The 21,318-nt window shown below is 48.3% G+C and overlaps 1 protein-coding gene across 1 annotated transcript in view; it reads left to right on the top strand.

Annotated features, from left to right (window-relative positions):
- The window catches only part of Ptgfrn (prostaglandin F2 receptor inhibitor), a 69,578-nt gene extending 55,383 nt beyond the window's left edge, over positions 1-14,195 (top strand). The window contains exons 7-9 of the mRNA XM_038311267.1: positions 4,854-4,961; positions 8,683-8,988; positions 10,891-14,195. Coding sequence (XP_038167195.1) covers positions 4,854-4,961; positions 8,683-8,988; positions 10,891-11,057 — 581 coding nt within the window. The 3' untranslated portion in view covers positions 11,058-14,195. The remainder of the gene's footprint in view (positions 1-4,853; positions 4,962-8,682; positions 8,989-10,890) is intronic.
- Positions 14,196-21,318: the final 7,123 nt, after the last annotated feature.

The raw sequence follows: 21,318 nt of genomic DNA, 5'->3' as shown, positions 1-21,318 counted from the left end.
TCTGCTTTCTCTGTATATTAGGTTTCCTGCGCTATGTTCTTGACACATATGTCACCTTGGTGTCTGAGCAGGGTTCTCAAGTGTCCCTCATGTTGTAGCCTGCTTTTTCCTTCACTTCTTCCTTGTGAGCAGGACTAGTCCGTTACACGGTCAGGACACGCCTTATCATCTCATCAGCTGATGGACGGTTCGGGTCTGTCCACTTCCCCCACTGTCTTAAACACGCATGTGCAAGTTTTCTTTTGTTTTGGTTGTTTGGAAATGTATGGTTTTGTTTTTAAAAAAGACCAGAACTGGTGCTTCAGTCTTTGAGGAACATAGAGGAGAGAAAAGCACGTGGCTTGTCAAAGTGGATGGTTCAGAATGGCAGCCTGAATCCAATCGTTTTGTGGCTTCCAACTGGAGGAGTGTATGTGGGGATGGCAGCTCTGGGTCCCGCCTCTCAGGAGTGTTTCCACCCTGGCATGACCCTCAGCCTTACTCCTCCCCTGAGTCGTGGATTGGATACACTTCCTTTAATAGGCGTCACCAGAGTTGCTGTGGTGCTGTGTATTGGCGACTCTGCCAAGTTTGTTGACAACAGTTATTCATGGTATTTACCTACTCAGAAATGAATGTATCCTTAGCAACTAGAATAGCATCGTGTTGTAAGGCAGAAAAGCCCACGTTTCTGGACTGCATGGCTGCAAGGTGGATGTTCTCAAGTGGAAATATTTCACACTTATGTGTGACTCACCAGGCCCTGGCACACCTTCTGTGTCTGTCTTTCAGTAGCAACATGGCTTTTTAAAGCTTCAAATCCCCAATCTCAGTTAGATGATCCCTGTGAAGAATTGTCTTCTGTCAATATCAGACTAACGGTTCTCACTAGTCCACCATGCATGCTAGTTAGGGAGTTTTGGGTTTTCTGTTTTGTTTTTTGTTTTAGTTAGAAATTTTTGAATGCATAACATTTATACTCATTTACAAAAAAAATCTGTCATTAACTGAATCAATATAACAAATGCAAGATGTTTTAATTAGATTATTTAATTAGATCCTTATTATTGGGGAAAGAGAGATGGCTCAGTGGTTAAAAGCACATGACTGTGCTGGGACCCTAGTGTGGTTCCCAGCACCCATGTTGAGCACCTCACACCCACGTGTAACTCCAGCTCCAGGGAATCAGTGCCCTCTTCTGGCTTTCCTGGGCAGTTGCAGTCATGTGCACACACCTAAACACACAATTAAAAATAAAATGTATCTTTCTAGCCAGGCGGTGGTCATGCATCCCTTTAATCCCAGCACTCAGGAGGCAGAGGCAGGCAGATGTCTGTGAGTTTGAGGCTAGCCTGGTCTACAAGAGCTAGTTCCAGGACAACTAGGGCTGTTACACAGAGAAACCATGTCTCAAAAAACAAAACAAAACAATAAATAAATAAATATAATGTATCTTTTTAAAAAAGAGATTGTTAAATCATTTGTTCATAGGTAAATCAGAATCCACCTGCCTCTGCCTCAGGAGTTCTGAGATTGAAGGCCTGCGCCTCCACACTTGGCCCTGTTGGGCATTTTTGTCATGAAAAGCGCTTATCCACTATCAAATGATTACCCCCTCCCATATTTGTGTTTGTTGAGATGATTACATGATCTTGTCCCTTTTTTTTTTTTTGTATGTTTCTGTCTTACTATCCGCTGTAGTCAATTCTGTCTTATTTTACATTTGTTATTTGATCATTCTTTCATTTATGTGGAGGAGGGAGATATAAAATCCCTCATATATAGTTCTGGGTTAGGGATGGATATTGGGTCTATTAATTCTTTAAATCTCAGTATGGCAGCTAGTACTCTTCTTTATTTCCAGGTTGAATAAATTGTCTAAAAACTATGTTGTCTGTGGAATTGCCACAGGCTGTCCCCATCTTAATTAGAAGTTGTCCCCTGTTTGACCAGCCCAGCACTAGAGCCCCAGATTGCCCCCCAGTAACCGGCTGAATTGATCGTGAAGAGCCTTCACTTCTACCCATCTGCACTCTGCCTTGAGACCCATGACAAAGAAGGCCTCCCTGGCCCCACCATCCTGTCACCCCATCCCCAGCCTTGGTCTCTTGTTAGTGGGGTCTGAGTTTCCCAGGGGAAATCTACTAGATCATGGCTTTTACTGACCCAGGTATCAGGGTTGAAATGAGATTTAAGCGTCATGATGCAGGCGTTATCCTTTTAAAAGAGTAGTGGTTTTTTTTTTTTTTCTTTTTAGTATAGAAATGTGTAAATAGAGGGAAAGCGCTAAGAAGCTAAGAGCCCTGGGCACTCTTCCCGAGGACCTGGGATCAATTCCTAGTACCCACATTGCAGTTCACAACTATGTACATATACATATATCTCCAGTCCCAGGGGATCTGATGCCCTTTTCTGGCCTCCATAAGAATAACACATGTGATACTCAGTGGTACACACAGGCAAAACGGGCATACATACACTTAAAATAATGATGATTAAAAATTTAAAATAGATCCATGTTGCAGAAAGTAGAGCAATCACACCCCCACTCTCACCCTGCCCTACGAAACACTAATTTAGGTTGTTCATCTTTCTAGAACTTTTCTTCTGGTGTTATCTTCATGACTTGGAAATCTTGGCTATAGATAGAATTCTATGGCCCACTTCCTTCCCCTTTAATGTAAGATGACCATTGGTCCTGTTGCAATAACTGCTAGGTAGACACTGGCCCAGGGGCTGCAGAGAGGAGCATCACTTAGCTGTGACCCCACGACTGGAGGAGCAGATGGGCTGCAGTGTTTGCTTGCACAGAGATGCTGCCCTTCGGGCCTTTTTCTGGTGGGGATGGACCGTGGTGTGTCAGTGTTTGTATTTAAAAGTTAAAGTGGTCCCTATACGCTTAGCTGACTGGGAATCCAGGGACCCCTAGCGAATCTGGCTGCTCCCTGAATTTTAAGTCATAGTCTGTGGTCTGCAGAGTTAGCCAGACAAATTCCCTCAAAAAACAGCATTGCCACAAAAACTGACCATAATAAAAATATTTCGAAATATCCCACTATTCTGACTGTATTAACATCGAGCTGTTGATTTCATCAGAAGGAAATCCACTACTCTGAGTTGTTTGCCACAATGAAGGCCTTCTTCCCCAGCCGTGTCTGCATTGTGAGACAGAGCACAGACCCCCTCACAAGCCCTCCCTTGGTTCCCACGGCAGCCACCAGTAGGGGAATAGGAGTTATGACTTGTGACCCAGAAGGCATTTGGGGTTTTCTTTGGAAATATAAAGAAAAGTGACATTTGTTCAAATTAGGTAAGTCTTCATTGTTTCAAATAAGAAAAATACATAAATCAGTTGAGCATTTCAGAGTTTGGTCACTTGGGGTTTTCTTAGAAGGGGCCTGAATACTTTCAAAGAAAGCCCTTAGCAGAGTTGTTTATTACAGTCAAGTTTCTAATCTACGGGAAAGTATAACCTCCTTGTTCACCATGGCCACTGACACCCTGAACCAACAGAAACAACGTTCTCAGTCCTTTTCATGTAACCGGTTCAGAGCGGTAAGGCTGGCCCTGAACTCCACACAGCAGTGGGCAGAGTGGGGGCAGAGCAGGGCAGGGCTGAGGAGATGATGTCCCCTGGGCCTGCCGTCCTGCCATGTTCTCAGCCTCTCTGGAGTTTAGTCCCTGGGTCTCCACACTTATCTCTGTACCCACCCTTTCTTTACCCTTCTCCTGGGACTATACAGATTATTCATGTCCTTAGTGCTAGGAAAGCAATTTTATGACTTCTTATTAGTCATCAAACTGAAGTGAAAATCCAGCCAGAGTCATTTCAGCTCATTGCCTCATGGCGGCATGACCTTTCACACTCTCCTGAGCCAGTAGGTTTTTTATGGATGCTTTAAAACACACTTTGGGGTCCATTTTCCTTTCCAGTAATCTGAACAAGGAAACAGTAATGTCCCTATTCCTCAAGTAAGTTCTATCTCCGCTTCCCAGGCTGTCTGTCTATGCTCTGCTGAAAATCCAAGTAGAATCCCACAGCACTGATATTCTAGAACATTCTTTCAGGTTTTTTTTATTCCTAGATTTTAGAAGGTGGAATAATAAAGTTAAGCATTAAGCTGTTGGGATCAATTTGATTTGTGCTATGAAATGCCCGTAATCTAAGAGGAATCAGAGATGGGTTCAAAGTAATCATTAGGCCGCTGTATTCTTGCGGGGAGGGGTGAGACAAAGCCTCTCTCAGTGGAGGCAGAGATATAGTGTTAGTTTTGCAGCAAAGTTGACACAGAAGTATATGCACCCTGCCTACCCCAACTTGGTTGGACTTTTAGGACTCTCCACGCTGTCTGTTTCTCCTAAAATTCTAGCATTCTCTCAGTGCCCCTCCCTATATTTTATGTAAACATTGTCATTGTTGGGGACTGGTCTGTCTCCTAACTGGGTTTCAGCCCTTTATCTATGGGGGTCTTTGTCCCCATCAGTACTGCAGAACATGCTAAGGCCAGTCACCCAACTGGGACCAGAAGGGTTGCGTCCCTGACCCCTGACCCTCTGGTCTCTCACCCTCCCTGGCTAACTTGGACTGCACTGAACCCCGGAACCCACCTGAGCTTCCCAGCTGGGAGGTGAGCGTATCCCACCAAAGGCAGAGAAGGTCAGTTCAGAGTTCGTCCAGACCGAGTTCAATTAGGTGTGCCCCATGCAAGTATCTCTCTGGATAGAGAAAATAGATCTTCAAATACCTGTTTTACAATTTCCCTAGACCAGTTCCCAGGAAAGCGACCCACATTTAGATGCTATTGGAGCTTCAGGAACGGGATTTGAACTTGTGTGAAAGAGACTAATGCAACATAAACACCACTCTCTTCCAGGTCCCATATTTAATGCCTCTGTGCATTCGGATACACCGTCAGTCACCCGGGGAGAGCTCATCCAACTCTTCTGTATTGTCACTCTGGAAGGAGCCGTGCTGGATCCAGGTACCGCCCTCCATTCTTCCCCTCCTCCAGTTGCTTTTGGCGAATGTTTGCCATTCTCACTGTGTCTCTCAGGTGCAGGGACAAGGGTTTGGACTGTCTGTTGATCTCTACTTGTCTTTCTTAGGTGGGTAGGATCTCGGTTGCTGCGATGAAACACCATGACCCAAAAGCAAGTTGGGGAGGAAAGGGTTTATTTGGCTTACACTTCCACACTGTAGTTTCTCATTGAAGGAAGGCAGGGCGGGACTTCAAACAGAGCAGAAACCATGGAGGGGTGCTGCTTACTGGCTTGTTCTTCATGGCTTGCTCAGCCTGCTTTCTTATAGAGACTAGGGGTGGCACCACCCCCAGCAGACTGGGCCCTCGCCCATCGGTCACTAATTAAGAAAATGCCTCACAGCTGTGTCTTATGGAGGCATTTTCTCAGTAGGGATTCCCTCCTCTCAGATAACTCCGGCTGTGTCAAGCTGACAAAGACCAGCCAGGACCCACTGTTATTGACTTGGTCCTGGCTTGGTTCTGTGAGGCCGTGTACCTGCTGTGAGATTTGACAGTAGATCTCTTCCTGATTTGATGTGGCCTGGTTAGAGACCCGCTCACAGGGCCCTCCTCCTTCTATGTATCATTCATTCATTGTGTCTGAGCTCCTTCCGTACACAAGAGCAGCTGTAGATGCTGGTAACAGAGCAGTGAACATGTTCAAGGCCTGCCCCAGAGAGCTTGTAGCCTAGTTAAGGACACCCATGAAGAAATACAGACCAGAGGAAAAGTGACAGCATTTAGGACTTGTAGGATAGCTTTGTAATGCCCCTTCTCCCATCATACTGGAGATGGAATCTTGTGCAACGTCCCCAGCTCTACGAACCTCTTGAGAGAAAAGATTAACCCTGTCAACAGAAGCCTCAGAACTGTGGGCCCATCCCTCAGACAGTTTCTGCTTGGTGCATTCTCAGCCAGGCGACATCCCTTGCTAATTGGTTCTTCTGGTTTTGAAGGAGCATTAAAGGCATTAGGGTGTTGGCCCTGTTGCTGAGCACAACTGTGCCCAGCTTTGCCTTTTCTCAAAGGTTCTGTGCAGAGCCTAGCTTGCCGAGGCCTGCCTTTATCCCTTACACCCGATGTGACCCTGACACTGTCTCGCGCCACCCCATTCCTAACAAAGTCATGCGCTTTAGAGCAGTCAAATTGTCTTGAGTTCTCGTGTGTTTCTGTGTGTATACCCTTGGAAGTGTGGCCCTGGGGGCAGGCAGGCAGGTTTTGTTTTCTGTGAAGGGGTAGAGCTGATACACAGGGATGGTGGGCCCATGCAGGGCTCACCAGTATCTGGAGGTCATCGACTGGGTAGCCACCACCGTCAGGATGAATGCTGGCTCCTCCAGGATTACTGTTCAAATGTTCAGGTGACTACCAGCTCGTGATCTACCTAGGCTTCCTAGGAAGGGACCCAGTAGGAAGTAGTTTAGGCTCTGTGGGTCAGATAGTCACAGCAGCTCAGCTCTGCCTCAGACACAGGCCAGCAGCAGTGGGGGGCAAACAAGCGAGATTGAGGAGCAGGAAGTCTGTTCATCAGGACAAGGTAGGCTCCGTCTGACCCGCAGGCAGGGTTTTCTGACGGTACCAATGTTTGCTCTCCAGTGTTGATAAGCTTTAGAGGTGGGGGGAAAGGAGTGTGTAGAAGGAGAGGGAAAGAAAGAGCCCTCCCACCCCCCCACACACACACCCATGCACACCCAGAGCTGTTGTGCTTCTTCCTGGGGGTGAAGCCTGAGGAGACGGGCTCTCAAGTGGGCAGCCACTACTGTGCTGAACTGGGGAGCAGGAAGACACAAAGGTACCTATGGAAGCAGAAATGAGGGCAAAGGTAGAAAAGATTGCCCAGGAAAAACAAGCAAAACCCCTTTAAAAGTTTGCATAGAGCAATGCTGCTTCAGAGCTCATTTATGATATATTCAGAAATAACACCCCCTCCCCAATGTTCCTTCTCAGCTAATTAATAGGTCGCCGGTTGCGCCTTTCACGAAATGCTCGTTTCTCCAGTGTAATTGCAAAAGCTATAGGTAGCTGTTCCAGAACTTTGCGCTCTTGGTCTGTGTGGGTGGAAGATTCTGAATAATTAAACACCAATTGTAATTTCTTTTTTTCTTTTTTTTCCCTTTTTTTCATTCATCCTATGGGCTCTGAGAGGGAAATCTCTGTGGGAAAGTTGCATAAGTGGGCCAAGAGCCAAGGCACTCCTGTACCCCACGGCAGGGCAGCCAGGAGCAGCCAAGCGTGGGCGGCGCCTTGGTCAGGCTCTGAAGCAAAACCGAGGCCAGTGTGAGTCATGGGGAGGTTGTCCAGAGTGTGCTGTGAGCCCCAGCAACTGAGCGTCTTCAAGGAGCTGGGTTTTCATATCCTTGGTGCTCAGTCATCGTCCAGAGGCCGAGTGGCTGTAGTTAATGGTGGCTTGGAGCCTCTGTGAGGCCTTTCTAGCAAACAAGGTGGCTCTAGAGTGGTACAATCCGGGAGTACCTGCACCAGTGTGTGCGGTGAGAGGAGGTGGCTCAGCACAATAGCTATCCTCTTGAGGGACCCACAGCCTTGACAACAGGTAGACAGCCCAGGCCCTTCCTCCGAGCAGCATCTACTTGTCCAGCCACATATGGCGATGAGGGCTGTCACTTTAGTAAGCACTCACTGTGGTACAGGCGTGGTTTTGCAGTATTTGCCCATGCTGTTAGTAGCATTTTTTTTTGGTTTATTTTTTATATGTGTGTCTGTACACGTGTGTGTGTGTGTGTGTGTGTGTGTGTGTGTGTGTGTGTGTGTGTGTGTGTGTGTGTGTGGTGTTCGGTGAAAACTGACATAAAAAGTCCCGGGCCAGGGGTGTAATGTAGTTTGCCAGCAGAGTGTTTGCCCAGCACAGCCCTGGGTTCAATACTCAGTGGGGGTTTTGTTTTTGTTTTTTGTTTGTTTGAAAAAGGAATTTTGTCAAGCAGATTTAAGATGTAATTGTGTGTATGACCCACAATCCTCACATGCCCTCTGGATGGATTTCTCAGCTCAGCAGCTGGTGTTGGTTGGTACTGTCAAGGGGGGGTCTGGGTTAGCATGCAGCCTCAGTTTCCACATTCTCTGTGCCACCCCCATCTTAGTTCCCTGGGGCTGTTAGACTCTCAGTTAACCCACCAGCTTTACTCTCGGGGACTATTAACTCTGTTCAAGTTTCTCAGCCTGATTTTTTTTTTTCCCCTCTTGTTCTAAGCTTAAACACTTCTGCAAGGGGAAGAAGAAGGGAGGAAAAACCAAAGTGAACAATCCAATTCAAATTGTCTACAGCTTTAAGTTAGGTACATTTTGTTTTAAATGTACAATTTGTTCTTTCAACCCTATGGTCGTTCCAGTCTCCAGTTCTTCTCCTTGAAGAGCCCAGGGACCCTGCACATCATGCCTAGACTTAACACACAGGGCTGGCTGTCTGTGGGGGCAAAGTGACCCCTGCTCTTCTTCCCGTGGTTCCTTATGGTGGTGGTCAGGTTGGACACTTTGTCATGGGCTCACACACTACTTCCTGTGGCTGTGTGGCCTTGCCACAGGGGTGACTGTGACAGTTCATCATCACAGGCTGCCTGAGGCTTTGTGTAGAACAGACCCAGCCTGAAATAAGGGTCACAGGCATGGGGAGTGTGTCCATCACTTCTGCTCACACACTGACCTCGGGGCTTTGCTTGGTGATCCACAGACGACATGGCCTTCGACGTATCCTGGTTTGCAGTACACTCCTTTGGTTTGGACAAAGCTCCCGTCCTTCTGACCTCCCTGGACCGGAAGGGAGTCGTGACTACAGGCCTGAGGGACTGGAAGAGTACTCTCAGCCTGGAGCGAGTGAGCGTGCTGGAATTCTTGCTGCAAGTGCATGGCTCTGAGGACCAGGACTTTGGCAACTACTACTGTTCTGTGACTCCATGGGTGAGGTCACCGACAGGTTCCTGGCAGAGGGAGGCCGAGATCCACTCCAGGCCTATCTTTATAACTGTGAAGATGGACGGTGAGCTCCCTCGCTGCGTGGCTGGATTATCTCCTTCTTGTGTTTTGCTATGGCTCATAGAATCCAGGTTTCCATAGTTTGGTGCAGCTTGTTTTTTATCTAGGGCCTTGCTTGGGCCAAAGCAGTTTTGCATGTTGTAAGCTTTGCAGTCCGGGCCTGGTGACAACCCTGGGAAAGGATTGTGGGAGCCTTGGCCCTTCTGTGGTGTGTGGAAACCCGTTTCACTGTATCCTAAGGTTGGCATGGCTTCTGCCATGTGGGGGCGGAGAGGCCTCCTGGGGAGGCGTAGATTAAAGACTGCCTACTCTTGCCCACCTGCTGCTTTTACTTTTGGAGATGTGATCTCATGTGGCTCAAATTCACTGTCTAGCCCAAGACTGGCCTCGAACTCCTGATCTTTCCACTTGAGCCTCCCATCACATATTGTTTTGAAAAAGAAAGGTTCCCCCAGAGCCACTAGCGCAGAGTGGGGACCTCTTGGAACCCCAAGATGGGAGAGTGTCTCTTAGCTTTACTGACCCATACCAACTCCACTCTATCTGCACCAACCAAACCAATCAGATCTCTGCCCCTTGAGCATCTTAGAGCTGAACACTTGTCCCTTTATTCCCGAGAATAAATGTCTGCCCTGTGAAAGCTTCAGAAAGTTATGCCATTTGGAACAACTCCATGGAGAGAAGAATTGATTCCAGATGCTCCAAGGGCCAGGAGATGCCTGGACCAAGAGTGTGCTTCCCTAGCAGCAAGTCAGTTTGAGGAGAGGGGCCTTCCCACTCCAACTCCCCCAGGTCACTGAGTCTTTCTCTTGAGTGACCTTTCCGAGGAAGTCCACGTCTAGTCACCACTGATGAAAGCAAGGACTAAGCAAAGAAACAGTATCACCCAAGTCCGCTTGGTGACTCGGTGACTTTATTAGTGTTACAGGAGTATCGGCAGCATACAGGCAGCTGTACCACTGAAGAAGAATCATGCCCTTCCCCCCATCCCCACCACACACACACCAATAATTACCAACCACTTTCTATATTGGAGCAGAGGGCCTCATGAGCCGCTCCTCCACTCTCCCCAAAAGGGAGTGTTAGTAAACCTGTCTAATAGAAGGTAATAGAAGGTAAGCAGAGCCAGTCTGACTTGAAGATGGCAATAGCCATGCCCTACTGGGAGGACAAAGTACCACAATACTTTCTGGTCCACATCCTAAAAAAAAAAAAAAAAAAAAAAAAGTGACATTAGTCTCCCATGGGGCTATCATGAAAATTAGATCGTTCCAAACATTGAGGACCTGAATGGAGGCAGCATCTACACAAAATGCTGGTGCTTGCTGGGAGGGAAGATGGTGCTCCTGGGGTGGGATCTAAACTCCTGTCATCTCTGCCTCATTTGCATCTTAAACCCCGCTTGAAGTAACTCCATATGAAAATCCAGATTTACCAAACAAGGAAGGGAGTGATTATTCACTTTGCTCGATAATTTACTATAGTGTTACTTAAAATAGCATCCTTAGTACACTTCAGTTATTCGATGCATAGAATTGATTTATTCAGGTTTTTTTTTTCCTTTAAGGATGCATCTGCTGCTCAATGTGCGGTGCCCTTATACTGACTTTTAAAATCAATCTCCTGCCAAAACCCTAAAAGGAAGTTGACATTCAAAGGCATCAAGTAAAATCTCTTTACTGTGCCCCCCCCCCCACATGCCCAGCTCCGAAGAGCTGAGTGGGGGGCATGGGCTCATTTCTTCAATATAGCTGGACTACTCCTTTCTGAATCCTGTGCCAGGTGCAGGATGTGGGGAGCTCTGGTCTCTGCAGAGACCCGATGAGTAGGGGTGGGGGACACAGACAGTGCTCCCTAACCCCCTCCTTCTCAGCACTGACCCTTTCTCTTTCTCTTTTGTGTACAGTGCTGAATGCCTTCAAGTACCCACTGCTGATTGGCGTGGGCCTGTCCACAGTCATCGGACTCCTGTCCTGCCTCATCGGGTACTGCAGTTCCCACTGGTGCTGTAAGAAGGAGGTGCGGGAGACGCGTCGGGAGCGCCGCCGGCTCATGTCCATGGAGATGGATTAAGCAGCGGAGATGGAGGGACAGAGGAACAGTGTAGGAATGGCGGGGGTGAGAAGAGGACCAGTAGTAATACTTTACAACCAAGTGTATTACACTAAAACCAGTCCTCTCTAATCTCAGGTGGGACTTGGCGCTCTCTCTTTTCTGCATGTCAAGTTCTGAGCGCGGACATGTTTACCAGCACACAACTCTTCTTCCCACGGCACTTTCTGATACGTAACAATCGAGTGTATGTTTCCCCAGCTGCAGCTTCTCAACGGTTAACCCTGATCTAATTAGTTTCCTCCTAGCGGCTTCTCAACCCTCTTCATTTGTGTGTGTTGATCGCTTTTGATTTGAGGGATTGCGGTGAGGAAGGCTGAAGGTGTTCAGAGTTGGTCATCGCGGGTGAGCGGGTACCTGCCCACCTGAGAGCTAGCATCCGGATGCAAGGGGCTGGCATCTGTAGAGTTGCTACCTGCTGCCCTCCATGCTGGCCCAGAGCTGGTAAAGACCTGCACCAAAGGCAAGCTGTGGTTTTGACTACCCTGCCCAGTCCCCATTTTCAAGAGTTTAAACTATATTAGAACCTAAACTCAGCGTCTGTGACTTCTTGATTCCCACACCCTTTGTGCTTCCCCCCTTCTCCACCCTCTTCTGTTTTCGGGTTTGTTTCTGTAAGAGTGAGGAGACAGCAGCCCTGGAGTCTAGAATCTGGCTTTCCACCAAGCACCTTATCTTGCCACCTTAGCCTTAAGAATGAGTATGAAGAAAAATCCACTGCCACCTCTGTTCAGGGCAGAAGGTCTGAGAGTAAGAGGACACTGGGGGCAAGGAAAGGAATAGATGCTCTCTCTCCCTGACAGCTCAGGGGCCACTGTGCTCCAGCGACCCCAGGGGAGGGGAGGAGCTGAGGGCATCGGAGTTACACAGCTGAGCCAGGTGCCCTGTCCCTTCATGAGAGGCACTGTCGCTGGTCGCCGCAGGACCTGCACGGGAGCCACAGTGTGCCACACCCTTCACTTGCCTCGCGAGCTCCTTCACACAAAAGCAGACTGCTGCCTGCAATACTGACTGACTGCAAGGAATCAGAAATTGCTTAGAGCAAGCGTGTGTTTTCTGTGACCTTTTCAGTCCTTGAAGTCCTTTTAAGATCCCTGCAGGGGGTAGTGAAGAGGGGTATATTTTTGTGGATGTTTGCCTTCCTATTAGGAATATGAAGGGAACCCAGCAATTTACTGTCATGTGAATGGCCTGTAAAATCAGGTTGAGAGCAGCTGGCTCTGCCTGAGTGGGCACAGCAGGAATTAGGACATCAGATGGACACACCTTCCAGGTCTCCATCAGGGTCTCAGCCACCCAGGCTCAGCCTAGCACAGCACTGGGCACCCACAAGCCTCCCCTGGTTACCAAGGCTCACTGCCAACTGATGCCCTCGCTTGTCCCTCTGGCTCTGAAGGATTTGACACTGTTGTCTTCCAAGCGGGGGAAGATTCCTTCGTTTTTGAGCAATAAGGTAATATAAATAGATGACCATTCACGTGCAGCTCTTTGTCACCATGGGCTGGGTCCCCCTCCCCACCTTGTCTCCATGTGGCCCCCGGTGGCTTTTGCGTCCACCACCCAGTTTCCTCTGCTTGTTTTGCCCACCTGGGGACTGCTGTGCTGCTGTGCTGAGATTCTGAGTGGGTGGGTCCAAGCGGGTCCAGCCCAGGTAGATCCAAGTGTAGAGGTAACAAGAAGAGACAGCAGTTGCAGCCCGCGCAACAAGAGAGGCCAGAGGAAGACGGGGGTCCTGACAGATATGGGCCTTTCTATATGTCACTTCCTTAACCGCTAGATCAGAAGTGGGGTACAGGTGACTGTACAGCAGGAATTAGGGGAGTAGAGCCAGGTACTTCTTTAGTTACCGCCTTTGAGCCCTGCAGTTACTGAAGAAGACTCAGGATCATTGTCGTGCCGTCCTCATTAGGAGGAGAGAGACTTAGCCTTGGGTGAGGCAGGCCCTGGGTGCACATAGAGCTGCTGGTGGGCCAGAGCAGGCACCCGATGGTGAGGCAGATGTGTGTTCAGGCCTACCTTCCCCTTTCTCATCTGGTGTTGAGATTTGAGCCTCAGTGGCTGAGGCCCTGGCCTTCATGCCCAAACCCCCAAACTGCTTAGGGCTGGAAGAGGGGTCAGAAGCCCCAGGACCTTAGTTCCTTTTGGGACTATCAATGTTCTGGGATGTGAGTCTTTAAGTGTGGCCAAACACTCTTGATGTACCAAATAGGGTTCCCCCTGAAGTGTTCTTCCTGAGCCCCGCCCACTCCCCTCAAGTACTGGTGTGATGGAAGGGAAGGCTGAGCCAGGCCTTGGCAAATGAAATTGCACTTCTTAAAGAGAAACTTTATAGAAGGTTGGGTTTTTTTCCCCTCGTTGCAAAAATTCCCCCTCCCCCCCAAAGAGCCTGAGCTCCATTCAGATCGAAGCCTAGAAATTACTTCAAAGTGTTTACTTTATGATGTTTACACACACGATTCACTTTTTTTAAAAAAAAGAGAGAATAAGAAAAATGCAAACTCTGGCTTTTTAACAACTTTTCAGATTTTTCCTGCATGGGATCTGCTGGCACCCTGACTCACCAGCTGGATCAAATCCTCATTGAGAAATGTCCCGATATGTGTCTCCCTCCCGCCTTCCCCCCAGCCACAGAGCTCCCTCCTGCCCAGACCTCTGTCTGTTTCTCTGGGGGCTTTTGCCTCCTGCTTTGCAGACCGCCTGCAGCCATGATTTTGTTACGGCACCTGTGAGCCAAAGACTGCACCTTTGGAGCAGGAACACTAAGCAATACTACATGACTCGCTACTTTTGGGGGGAATTTTTTTTTTTTTTGACAACAGGAAGAAGGGAACTAGGGTTTAGGTGAGTTCTCCTCCGCTGTGTGACCATATTCTCAGTGACACATGTGTGAAGCTCACTAGGAGAACAAGGTTGGGTTTCTTTTCTAGTGTACTACACGAGAATCTGCAGACTTTTCCGTAGACAAAGAGGTCTTGTGTATTTTCGTCCATATCCAATGTTATACAAACTAATTGTGTTGTTTTATACTGTGGCCACAAATATTATGCAATGCACCATTGGTTTTTGTTTTTTATTTCATTAAAGGAAGTTTAATTTAAATTGAAGTTGTGTGCGGAAGTTGATATTGTGGGCCTCTTCTCTCACCAGGAGGAGGAATTGTGGCCGATTCCAGGTGCAATGGCAGCATCTTCGGCTCTCTTCAAATCCTGTAAAGGCACTGTCAGGCTAGGGAGGTGGTTCAGGCAGCAAAGTCCTGGCCTTGCAGGCACAGGGACCGGAACACAATCCTCTGGACCCATGGGGGTCTTGGGGTGGGGGCTGGAGAAATGGCTCAGTGATTAAGAGTCCTAGTTGCTCTTGCAGAGGAATCCGGTTCAATTCTCGCACCCACATAGTGGCTTCAGCCATCTGTAACTTCAGTTCTAGAGGATCTGATGCCCTCTTTGGATTTCTGTGGGCACCGTGTACGCATGTGGTGCACATACACGTATGCAGGCAATGCACACATAGACATTAAAGACTAAGATCTAAAATATATATGAAGTGGGGCATGGTAGCACACACGTCCAGTACTGAGTAAGTGGCAGGGATGGGTAGTTCCCTATCCAGTGAGAGACCATGCCTCAAAAACAAAACAAAATGTGGACAAAAGCAGAGCTTGTTCTGCCCTCCACATGTACATGTAAAACATACACACACAGAGACAGCGGTGTGTATTCTGACCTCCAATGAAACAGCTGCATTCCGGAGAGTCCATTAGAGTTCTCTATAAGAACATAACATACAAAATGAATGAACACACACATCAAAGGGGTTTCTTAGAATAGCTTACAGGTCGTGTCCAGCTATCCAACAATGGCTGTCTACAAGCAGAAGGTCCAGGTAATTGTTCAGTCTATGAAGCTGGATGTCCCAGCTGGTCTTCAGTGTATGCCAGAATCCCAAAGAAGTCGGCTCTACCGCCAGTGAGGGGATGGACTTGGCAACAAGAGCAAGCAAGCTTCCTTCCTTCCTGTCCTTTGTATAGGCTGCCACCAGAAGCTGTGGCCCGGATTAAAGGTGGCTCTTTCCACTTCAAAATCTTTAGATTAGAGTTGGGTCTTCCCATTCCAAATGATTTAATTATAAAAAAAACCATCCCTCACAGGGGATTCTAGCTGCTTGAGTTTTAGTTCCAGATGTGGTCAAGTTGGCAACCAAGAATAGCCATCACATCCATGATAAGGTTCCCAGCGAGCAGAAAGGTGTAGGGGTGAGATCCTGTTGCTTGCCCTCCCCCTCCATCCCCTGCTCAATTCCCATGACCTTTAGCGGTCTCTCTTTCAGGAACAAGAAGTTGGAAACCATCCGTCTCTGCAGAGGAGGAAACACTCACATTCTCTGACCAGACAGACTGCAACAGGTGGTTTTTCTGACTCACTTTGGGGTCCCAGCTCTGCAACATAAAAACCGCACTGTTCCTCAGCAGATCTGGGCAGGAGCAGGCACCCGCAGCCCCTCCTGCATTGTTCCAGCTCTTCAGGCACCTGCAGCCCACCTCCCGGGCTGACATTCCTCTAGGCCTTGCTTTGCACCCTGTGTTTCTGTGTCCCATTTAGTAACCACCTCATGTGAGTTACTCAGATGGGGTGTATGCCGCTCACATCCTGCAGTTAAAGGGTCTGCTGTCAAAATGGCCTCCAGTCCAAAGCCTGATACAGGCGGAGTCTGGCTTGGGCAACCCTTGACTTACTGAAATGGTTCCTTTTCGATGTCAAAAGCAAAACAAACTTTCTCACACACCTGCTGCCACATGCTCAGGCACTGCTGAGGCTGGCCACCTGCCACCGGCCTGCCCCTGGGCCTTTTCTCACAGGTTGCTGCAGAAATCTAACTTGACCTGCTCCAGGGATGCAGCTCTACCCGTTGGGTCTAGAAGGCTGCCTGGTAGTCTGATGGTACCGTGAAGATGGGGCATTCACTATGGCCGGTACTCAGTCCCACACTGGGATTCTTAGGATGTGCCCTGCATTGGGACAGTCCCCGCACTGATGTGGTCTCATCTTCAGGGCACCCTGAGGAGCTCCAGCACAGGTCCTTGAATGGCAGCCACTCTGCTCCCTGTAACTACAGGGCAGTGCTCGTGGGACACTAGAGTAATAACTGTGTCGTGATCTGGATATGGCAGGGCCACCACGCCAGCAGCGGCTGCCACCGAGAAGATGGTTGTACCCACAGATGGCATCAGAGGACACACAGTTGCACCACATTTGCAGGCCCTGTGGGATGACACCTGTGTCGGTGAGGAGGAAGTCTGTAAGTAAGATGGACAAGCGCCTATCGTGTGCTAGTGCGCAGAAGGGGCAGGCTGGCTGGGCACAATCGAGAGCATCCCTACCTCTCTAGACCTAACCTTGGTATAAGGCAGGAGGAGGGTGGTCCTGAACTGGGCGGCATGCTCTCAGCACCATATTCTTCCCTGTCTCCAGCCCACCCTGAGATAAATTAGCAAAACGTCAAATGTTGAAACATTGAAAGTTGCCAGGCAGCGGTAATCCCAGTACTTGGGAGGCAGAGGCAAGGTGAACCTCTCTGAGTTTAAGGCCAGCCCGGTCTACAAAGCGAGTTCCAGGACAGCCAAAGCTACACAATAAAACCTTGTCTCAAGCCGGGCGGTGGTGGCGCACGCCTTTAATCCCAGCACTCGGGAGGCAGAGGCAGGCGGATCTCTGTGAGTTCGAGACCAGACTGGTCTACAAGAGCTAGTTCCAGGACAGGCTCCAAAGCCACAGGGAAACCTTGTCTCGAAAAACCAAAAAAAAAAAAAAAAAAAAAAACCTTGTCTCCAAAATAAATAAATAAATAAATGATGAATGCCCACTCGCTGTGTGGAGTGTGGGGCCAGCTGAGGCCCCTGCTCCACCTGCTTGCCTGAGTCCTCCCTATTCTGTGTATTTCCAAATATATTGGGCCAGCAGCACTGGTTACTACAGTCTTCTGGAGTCCTTTGATGGTCGGAGAAGCAATGGAATGTTGAGGTCAGAGCGTTATCAAAACATGTTGATAAAACTAGATGTCCATGATGAAGGCTATAAAAATCCCAGGAGAAAATGTGGGGAAAATGTTTAAAACTTGGGATTTGGTAGGTATTTCTTGGGTATGACATCAGAAACATAAGTAGCAAAGTCAAAAATGGACAAATGGAACCATGCCAAATTTTTAAATGTTGTGCAAAGGAGAAAATGTTTACACATCATATATGTGATAACAGGATTATAGTTAAACTGTGTAGAAATTTGATTATTGGCTGGGTGGTGGTGGCGCACGCCTTTAATCCCAGCACTTGAGAAGCAGAGGCAGGCAGACCTCTGTGAGTTCGAGGTCAGCCTGATCTACAAAGCAGATGGCAGGACAGGCTCCAAGGCTACACAGAGAAACCCTGTCTTGAAAGAAAACCACAAAAGGAAAAGAAAAATTTGATTATTAAAGTTAAATTGGGAAAGGAGTTGCATAGAAAACTCTAAAGAATACATCGAAATGAGAAGATGTCTGGTATCATTGCCCATCAGACACCAGGAGGTGCCACGTGGTGTGTGTTAAGCTACCCGCTCTTGTGCAGGAAGGCAGAGGCTGAAGAGATGGTTCAGTGGCTAAGAGCACTTGCTGCTCTTGCAGAGGACCCACAGTCTCTAACACTCACATTGGGTAGCTCACAACTGTCTGTAACTCCAGCTCCAGAGGACCAAATACCTTCTTCTGACCTCCAAGAGCGCTCTCGTTTTGTGTGTGTGTGTGTGTGTGTGTGTGTGTGTGTGTGTACAATGTAAGTAAATGAAAAATCTTAAAAAGAGACAGAAAAGTTGGAATAAGCTGTGTTGGTGTTGATGTGAAGTACAGCCATTATGCAAAGTAGTATGGAGGTTCTTCAAGAGATTAAAAATAGACCTGCCAGATGATTTAGCAATCCCACTTCTGGGAATCTATCCTAAAGAAAATATGTTCTTCAAGCCATGTCTCCAAGAGATACATATGCTCATTATAATCACAGTAGCCAAGAGGTAGAAGCAACTTAAATGTCCGTCAGCTGATGAATGAGTAAACAAAACGGAATGTTGTTTAGCCTTTAAAAAGAAGATCCTGGGGCTGGGGATATGGCTTAGGTGGCAAAGTACCACACAGGCTTGAGTTTCTGACCACGGACACCATGAAGAAGCTGGGCATGGCAACACGTGCCTGTAATCTCAGCACTGGGAAGTCAGTGCCAAGAGGCTCCCTGGGACTTTCTGGCCTGCCAACCCCGCTGAATCAGCCAGCTCCACTGTAAGTGAGAGACCTTGCCCCAAACAATAAGTCGGAGAGTGATTAAGAAAGAACCCCAACTGCTTCCAGGTGCATGTTTGTTCTCACACAGGTGCATGAGATCTCCACCCCCCACCACACACACACACACACACACACACACACACGCCAAAATACAAAGGCAGGTAGGTAGATGGATATCCTTGAGCATGCACACCATTGAACCTTAATGATATTCCGCCTTGTGAAGTAAGCCAGATACAGGAACTATGCAGAGCATCTAAAGCACTTAGAAGTCAGAGCAACAAAACGGCCGCAGGCGAAGGAGGAGGCGTGTAAAAACACAGAAAGGCTCAGTGCTCTCGTGGCACCACGTACATTTTTAACTTCTTCCACATTAAAGAAAAGGCAGTAGTGTCTTTACATACGGCAAGGCAGTAGATTCTAGACGAGTTGGATGTGGTGGCACACCCTGGTAATCACAGAAAGAACTTGGGAGGCTGAGGTAGAAGCACAGCCAGTAATAGTTCAAGGTCAACCTGTTCTACCTAGTGAGTTTGAGGCTGAACTGGGCTGTGTATCCGCAGTGTAGCAAGGGGTGATTAGGGCTGGTGAGGTGGTTTAGCAGGTTGAAAGCACTTTCTACCAAGCCTGACTACCTAAATTCAGTCCACAGGACCCACAGTGTGAGAGCAAACCTTCATATGGATGTTACAACTTGTGTACCCCGCCAGCATACACACACCCACAAATCTTAAGTTGGCTATGTAGTACAATGAACCCTTGAAGAATGCAGACTGTGTCGGCCACAACAGTTGGGTATTTGTCCCTAAGGGTGGGTATGGGAGCTTCCTGTCCCCACTCCTTCCTCCTATTCTGAGTTGTCTTCTTTAAACTGTTCATCAAAGTTGCTTGTAAATCAGGAAGTTTGTAGAGTCGCCCTTCCCTGGGGAATGTTCCCTTAGCAAGAAGAAATGACCTAGGGATCCCTGCGGTGGTGTCTTCCCTTCTTCTTCAGGCAGCCAAGCAGATCTCCAGCTCCCCACCCCCTGTGCTGCCCTGCTTCTGTGCCAAACCCTGCCCTTGGCCTTTGCTCACAGGAATTCAGTCCACACTTTGAAAACTTCTTTAGCATTATAGTAAATGTGTTGATGGGGCCAGGGCAGCAAGCAGCAAACAAAGGGGCTGGAGTGAGATGGGGCAGCATCTCCTACCACAGGCCCAGCAAGCAGCGGTGTCACCCAGAGAGAGCCGTGGTTTCTTTTTGTAGAGTGGCTGGGATGCTGAACAGGTAGCCATGAGGCTTAGCCCCAGGCTGCCTGACATCAGCCAAGTCTGAGTTTAGGGCAAGACTCCAGGGCTCCAGGGGACACAGTGGTGGTCAGTTTACTGTTGACCCCTTAGGCTTTCTGGTTTCTGTTTTTGGTGTTTTTAATCCCACCGCAAGTCACTCACTATTCTACACTTGACATTCCCTTAGCAACACATATACCCTTAATCCCAGCGCTTGGGAGGCAGAGGCCGGTAGATCTAAATTCGATCTAAAGCCTGGTTTGCAGAGCGAGTTCCAAGACAGCCAGGGCTATGCAGATAAACCTTGTCTTGAAAGAAACAAACAAAACAAAATAAAACAGCCCCCCTCCAAAAAAACTCAAAAACAAAAAAAATCCCACCATGACCAGAAACAATGTGGGAAGGAAAGAGATCGTATCAACTCTCAGGGTACACTCCATTACTGAGAGAAGTCAGGACAGGAACTTGGAGGCAGGAACTGGTATAGAGGTCCTGAGGGGGTGCTGCTTACTGGCTGTTCCTTCCTCATAGCTTGTTCAGGCTGCTTCCTACCTCAGGACACCACCAGTAGAGGAGTGGCCCCCACCCACAAAGGGCTGAGCCCTCCCCCATCAATCACCAGTTAGGAGGATGCACCACAGGCCTATCTAGAGGGACGTTTTCCCAATTGAGGCTCCCTCTGCTTGTGTCAAGTTGACATAGAACTAGTCAGCACAGCAGCCTTGGACTCTAACTTTGTGGATTTTCATAGAGCAGCCCAGGGCTTGGAGCCTCCATTCACTTGGCTGTAAAGTGGGACCAACAATGCCCGCCATTAGTCAGTCTATGAAACTGCCGTGTACCCAGTAAGGAAAAGTCGTGGTTTGTTCTGGGGGCCTAGATGCATATGATGTGAGATCATAATGTTCACAATTTCAGTGATTCTGTAGAACTAATATCAAGGTATGTCAGCTTGAGAGAAGAAATAGAGCTTTTTGTCTATCTTGCAGGAACTGGGACAGTTTTTCTTTTCCTTGACAACAGAAGTTCTCTCTCTCTGTCTCTCTCTCTCCTTCCCTCTCTCTCTCCTTCCCTCTTTCTCTCTCTCTCTCTCTCTCTCTCTCTCTCTCCTCTCCTCTCCCTCCCTCTCTCCCTCTCTCTCTCTCCCCTCCCTCCCTCCCTCTCTCCCTCCCTCTCTCTCTCTCTCTCCTCTCCCTCCCTCCCTCTCTCCCTCTCTCTCTCCCTTCCCTCCCTCCCTCTCTCCCTCTCTCTCTCTCCCCTCCCTCCCTCCCTCTCTCTTCCCCTCTCTGTCTCCCCTCCCTCCTCCTCTTAGAAAAGAAGCAACATTACCCTGTCAATTCTGGCAGAAACGGAGGCAACTAAAATAGAAAGGGGAAAAAATGTTTTGGCAAGAGCCAGGAATCTGAAGTTGCAGCACATTTACTGGGTCAAATACGTTTCAGGGCTGCAGAAACTCGGTGTTGTTGGCCGCATGGCTCATGCTTATTTCTGAGATAATTCTCTCTTCACTGCACATGACAGATGCACTGGTGCTCAAGGTTTTTACTCTACCTCCACCCCTTTGCTGGGTCATTGAGCTGCTTCCTGCAGCCAAGAAGCAGAGCTTGCATTTGGATTTGGTCTTTGTTCTGCAGCACAATTCTTCTAGCAA

This window comes from Arvicola amphibius, chromosome 14 (genome assembly GCF_903992535.2).
Source record: "Arvicola amphibius chromosome 14, mArvAmp1.2, whole genome shotgun sequence".
Lineage (NCBI taxonomy): Eukaryota > Metazoa > Chordata > Mammalia > Rodentia > Cricetidae > Arvicola > Arvicola amphibius.
This window is presented reverse-complemented; position numbering and strand designations above follow the sequence as displayed.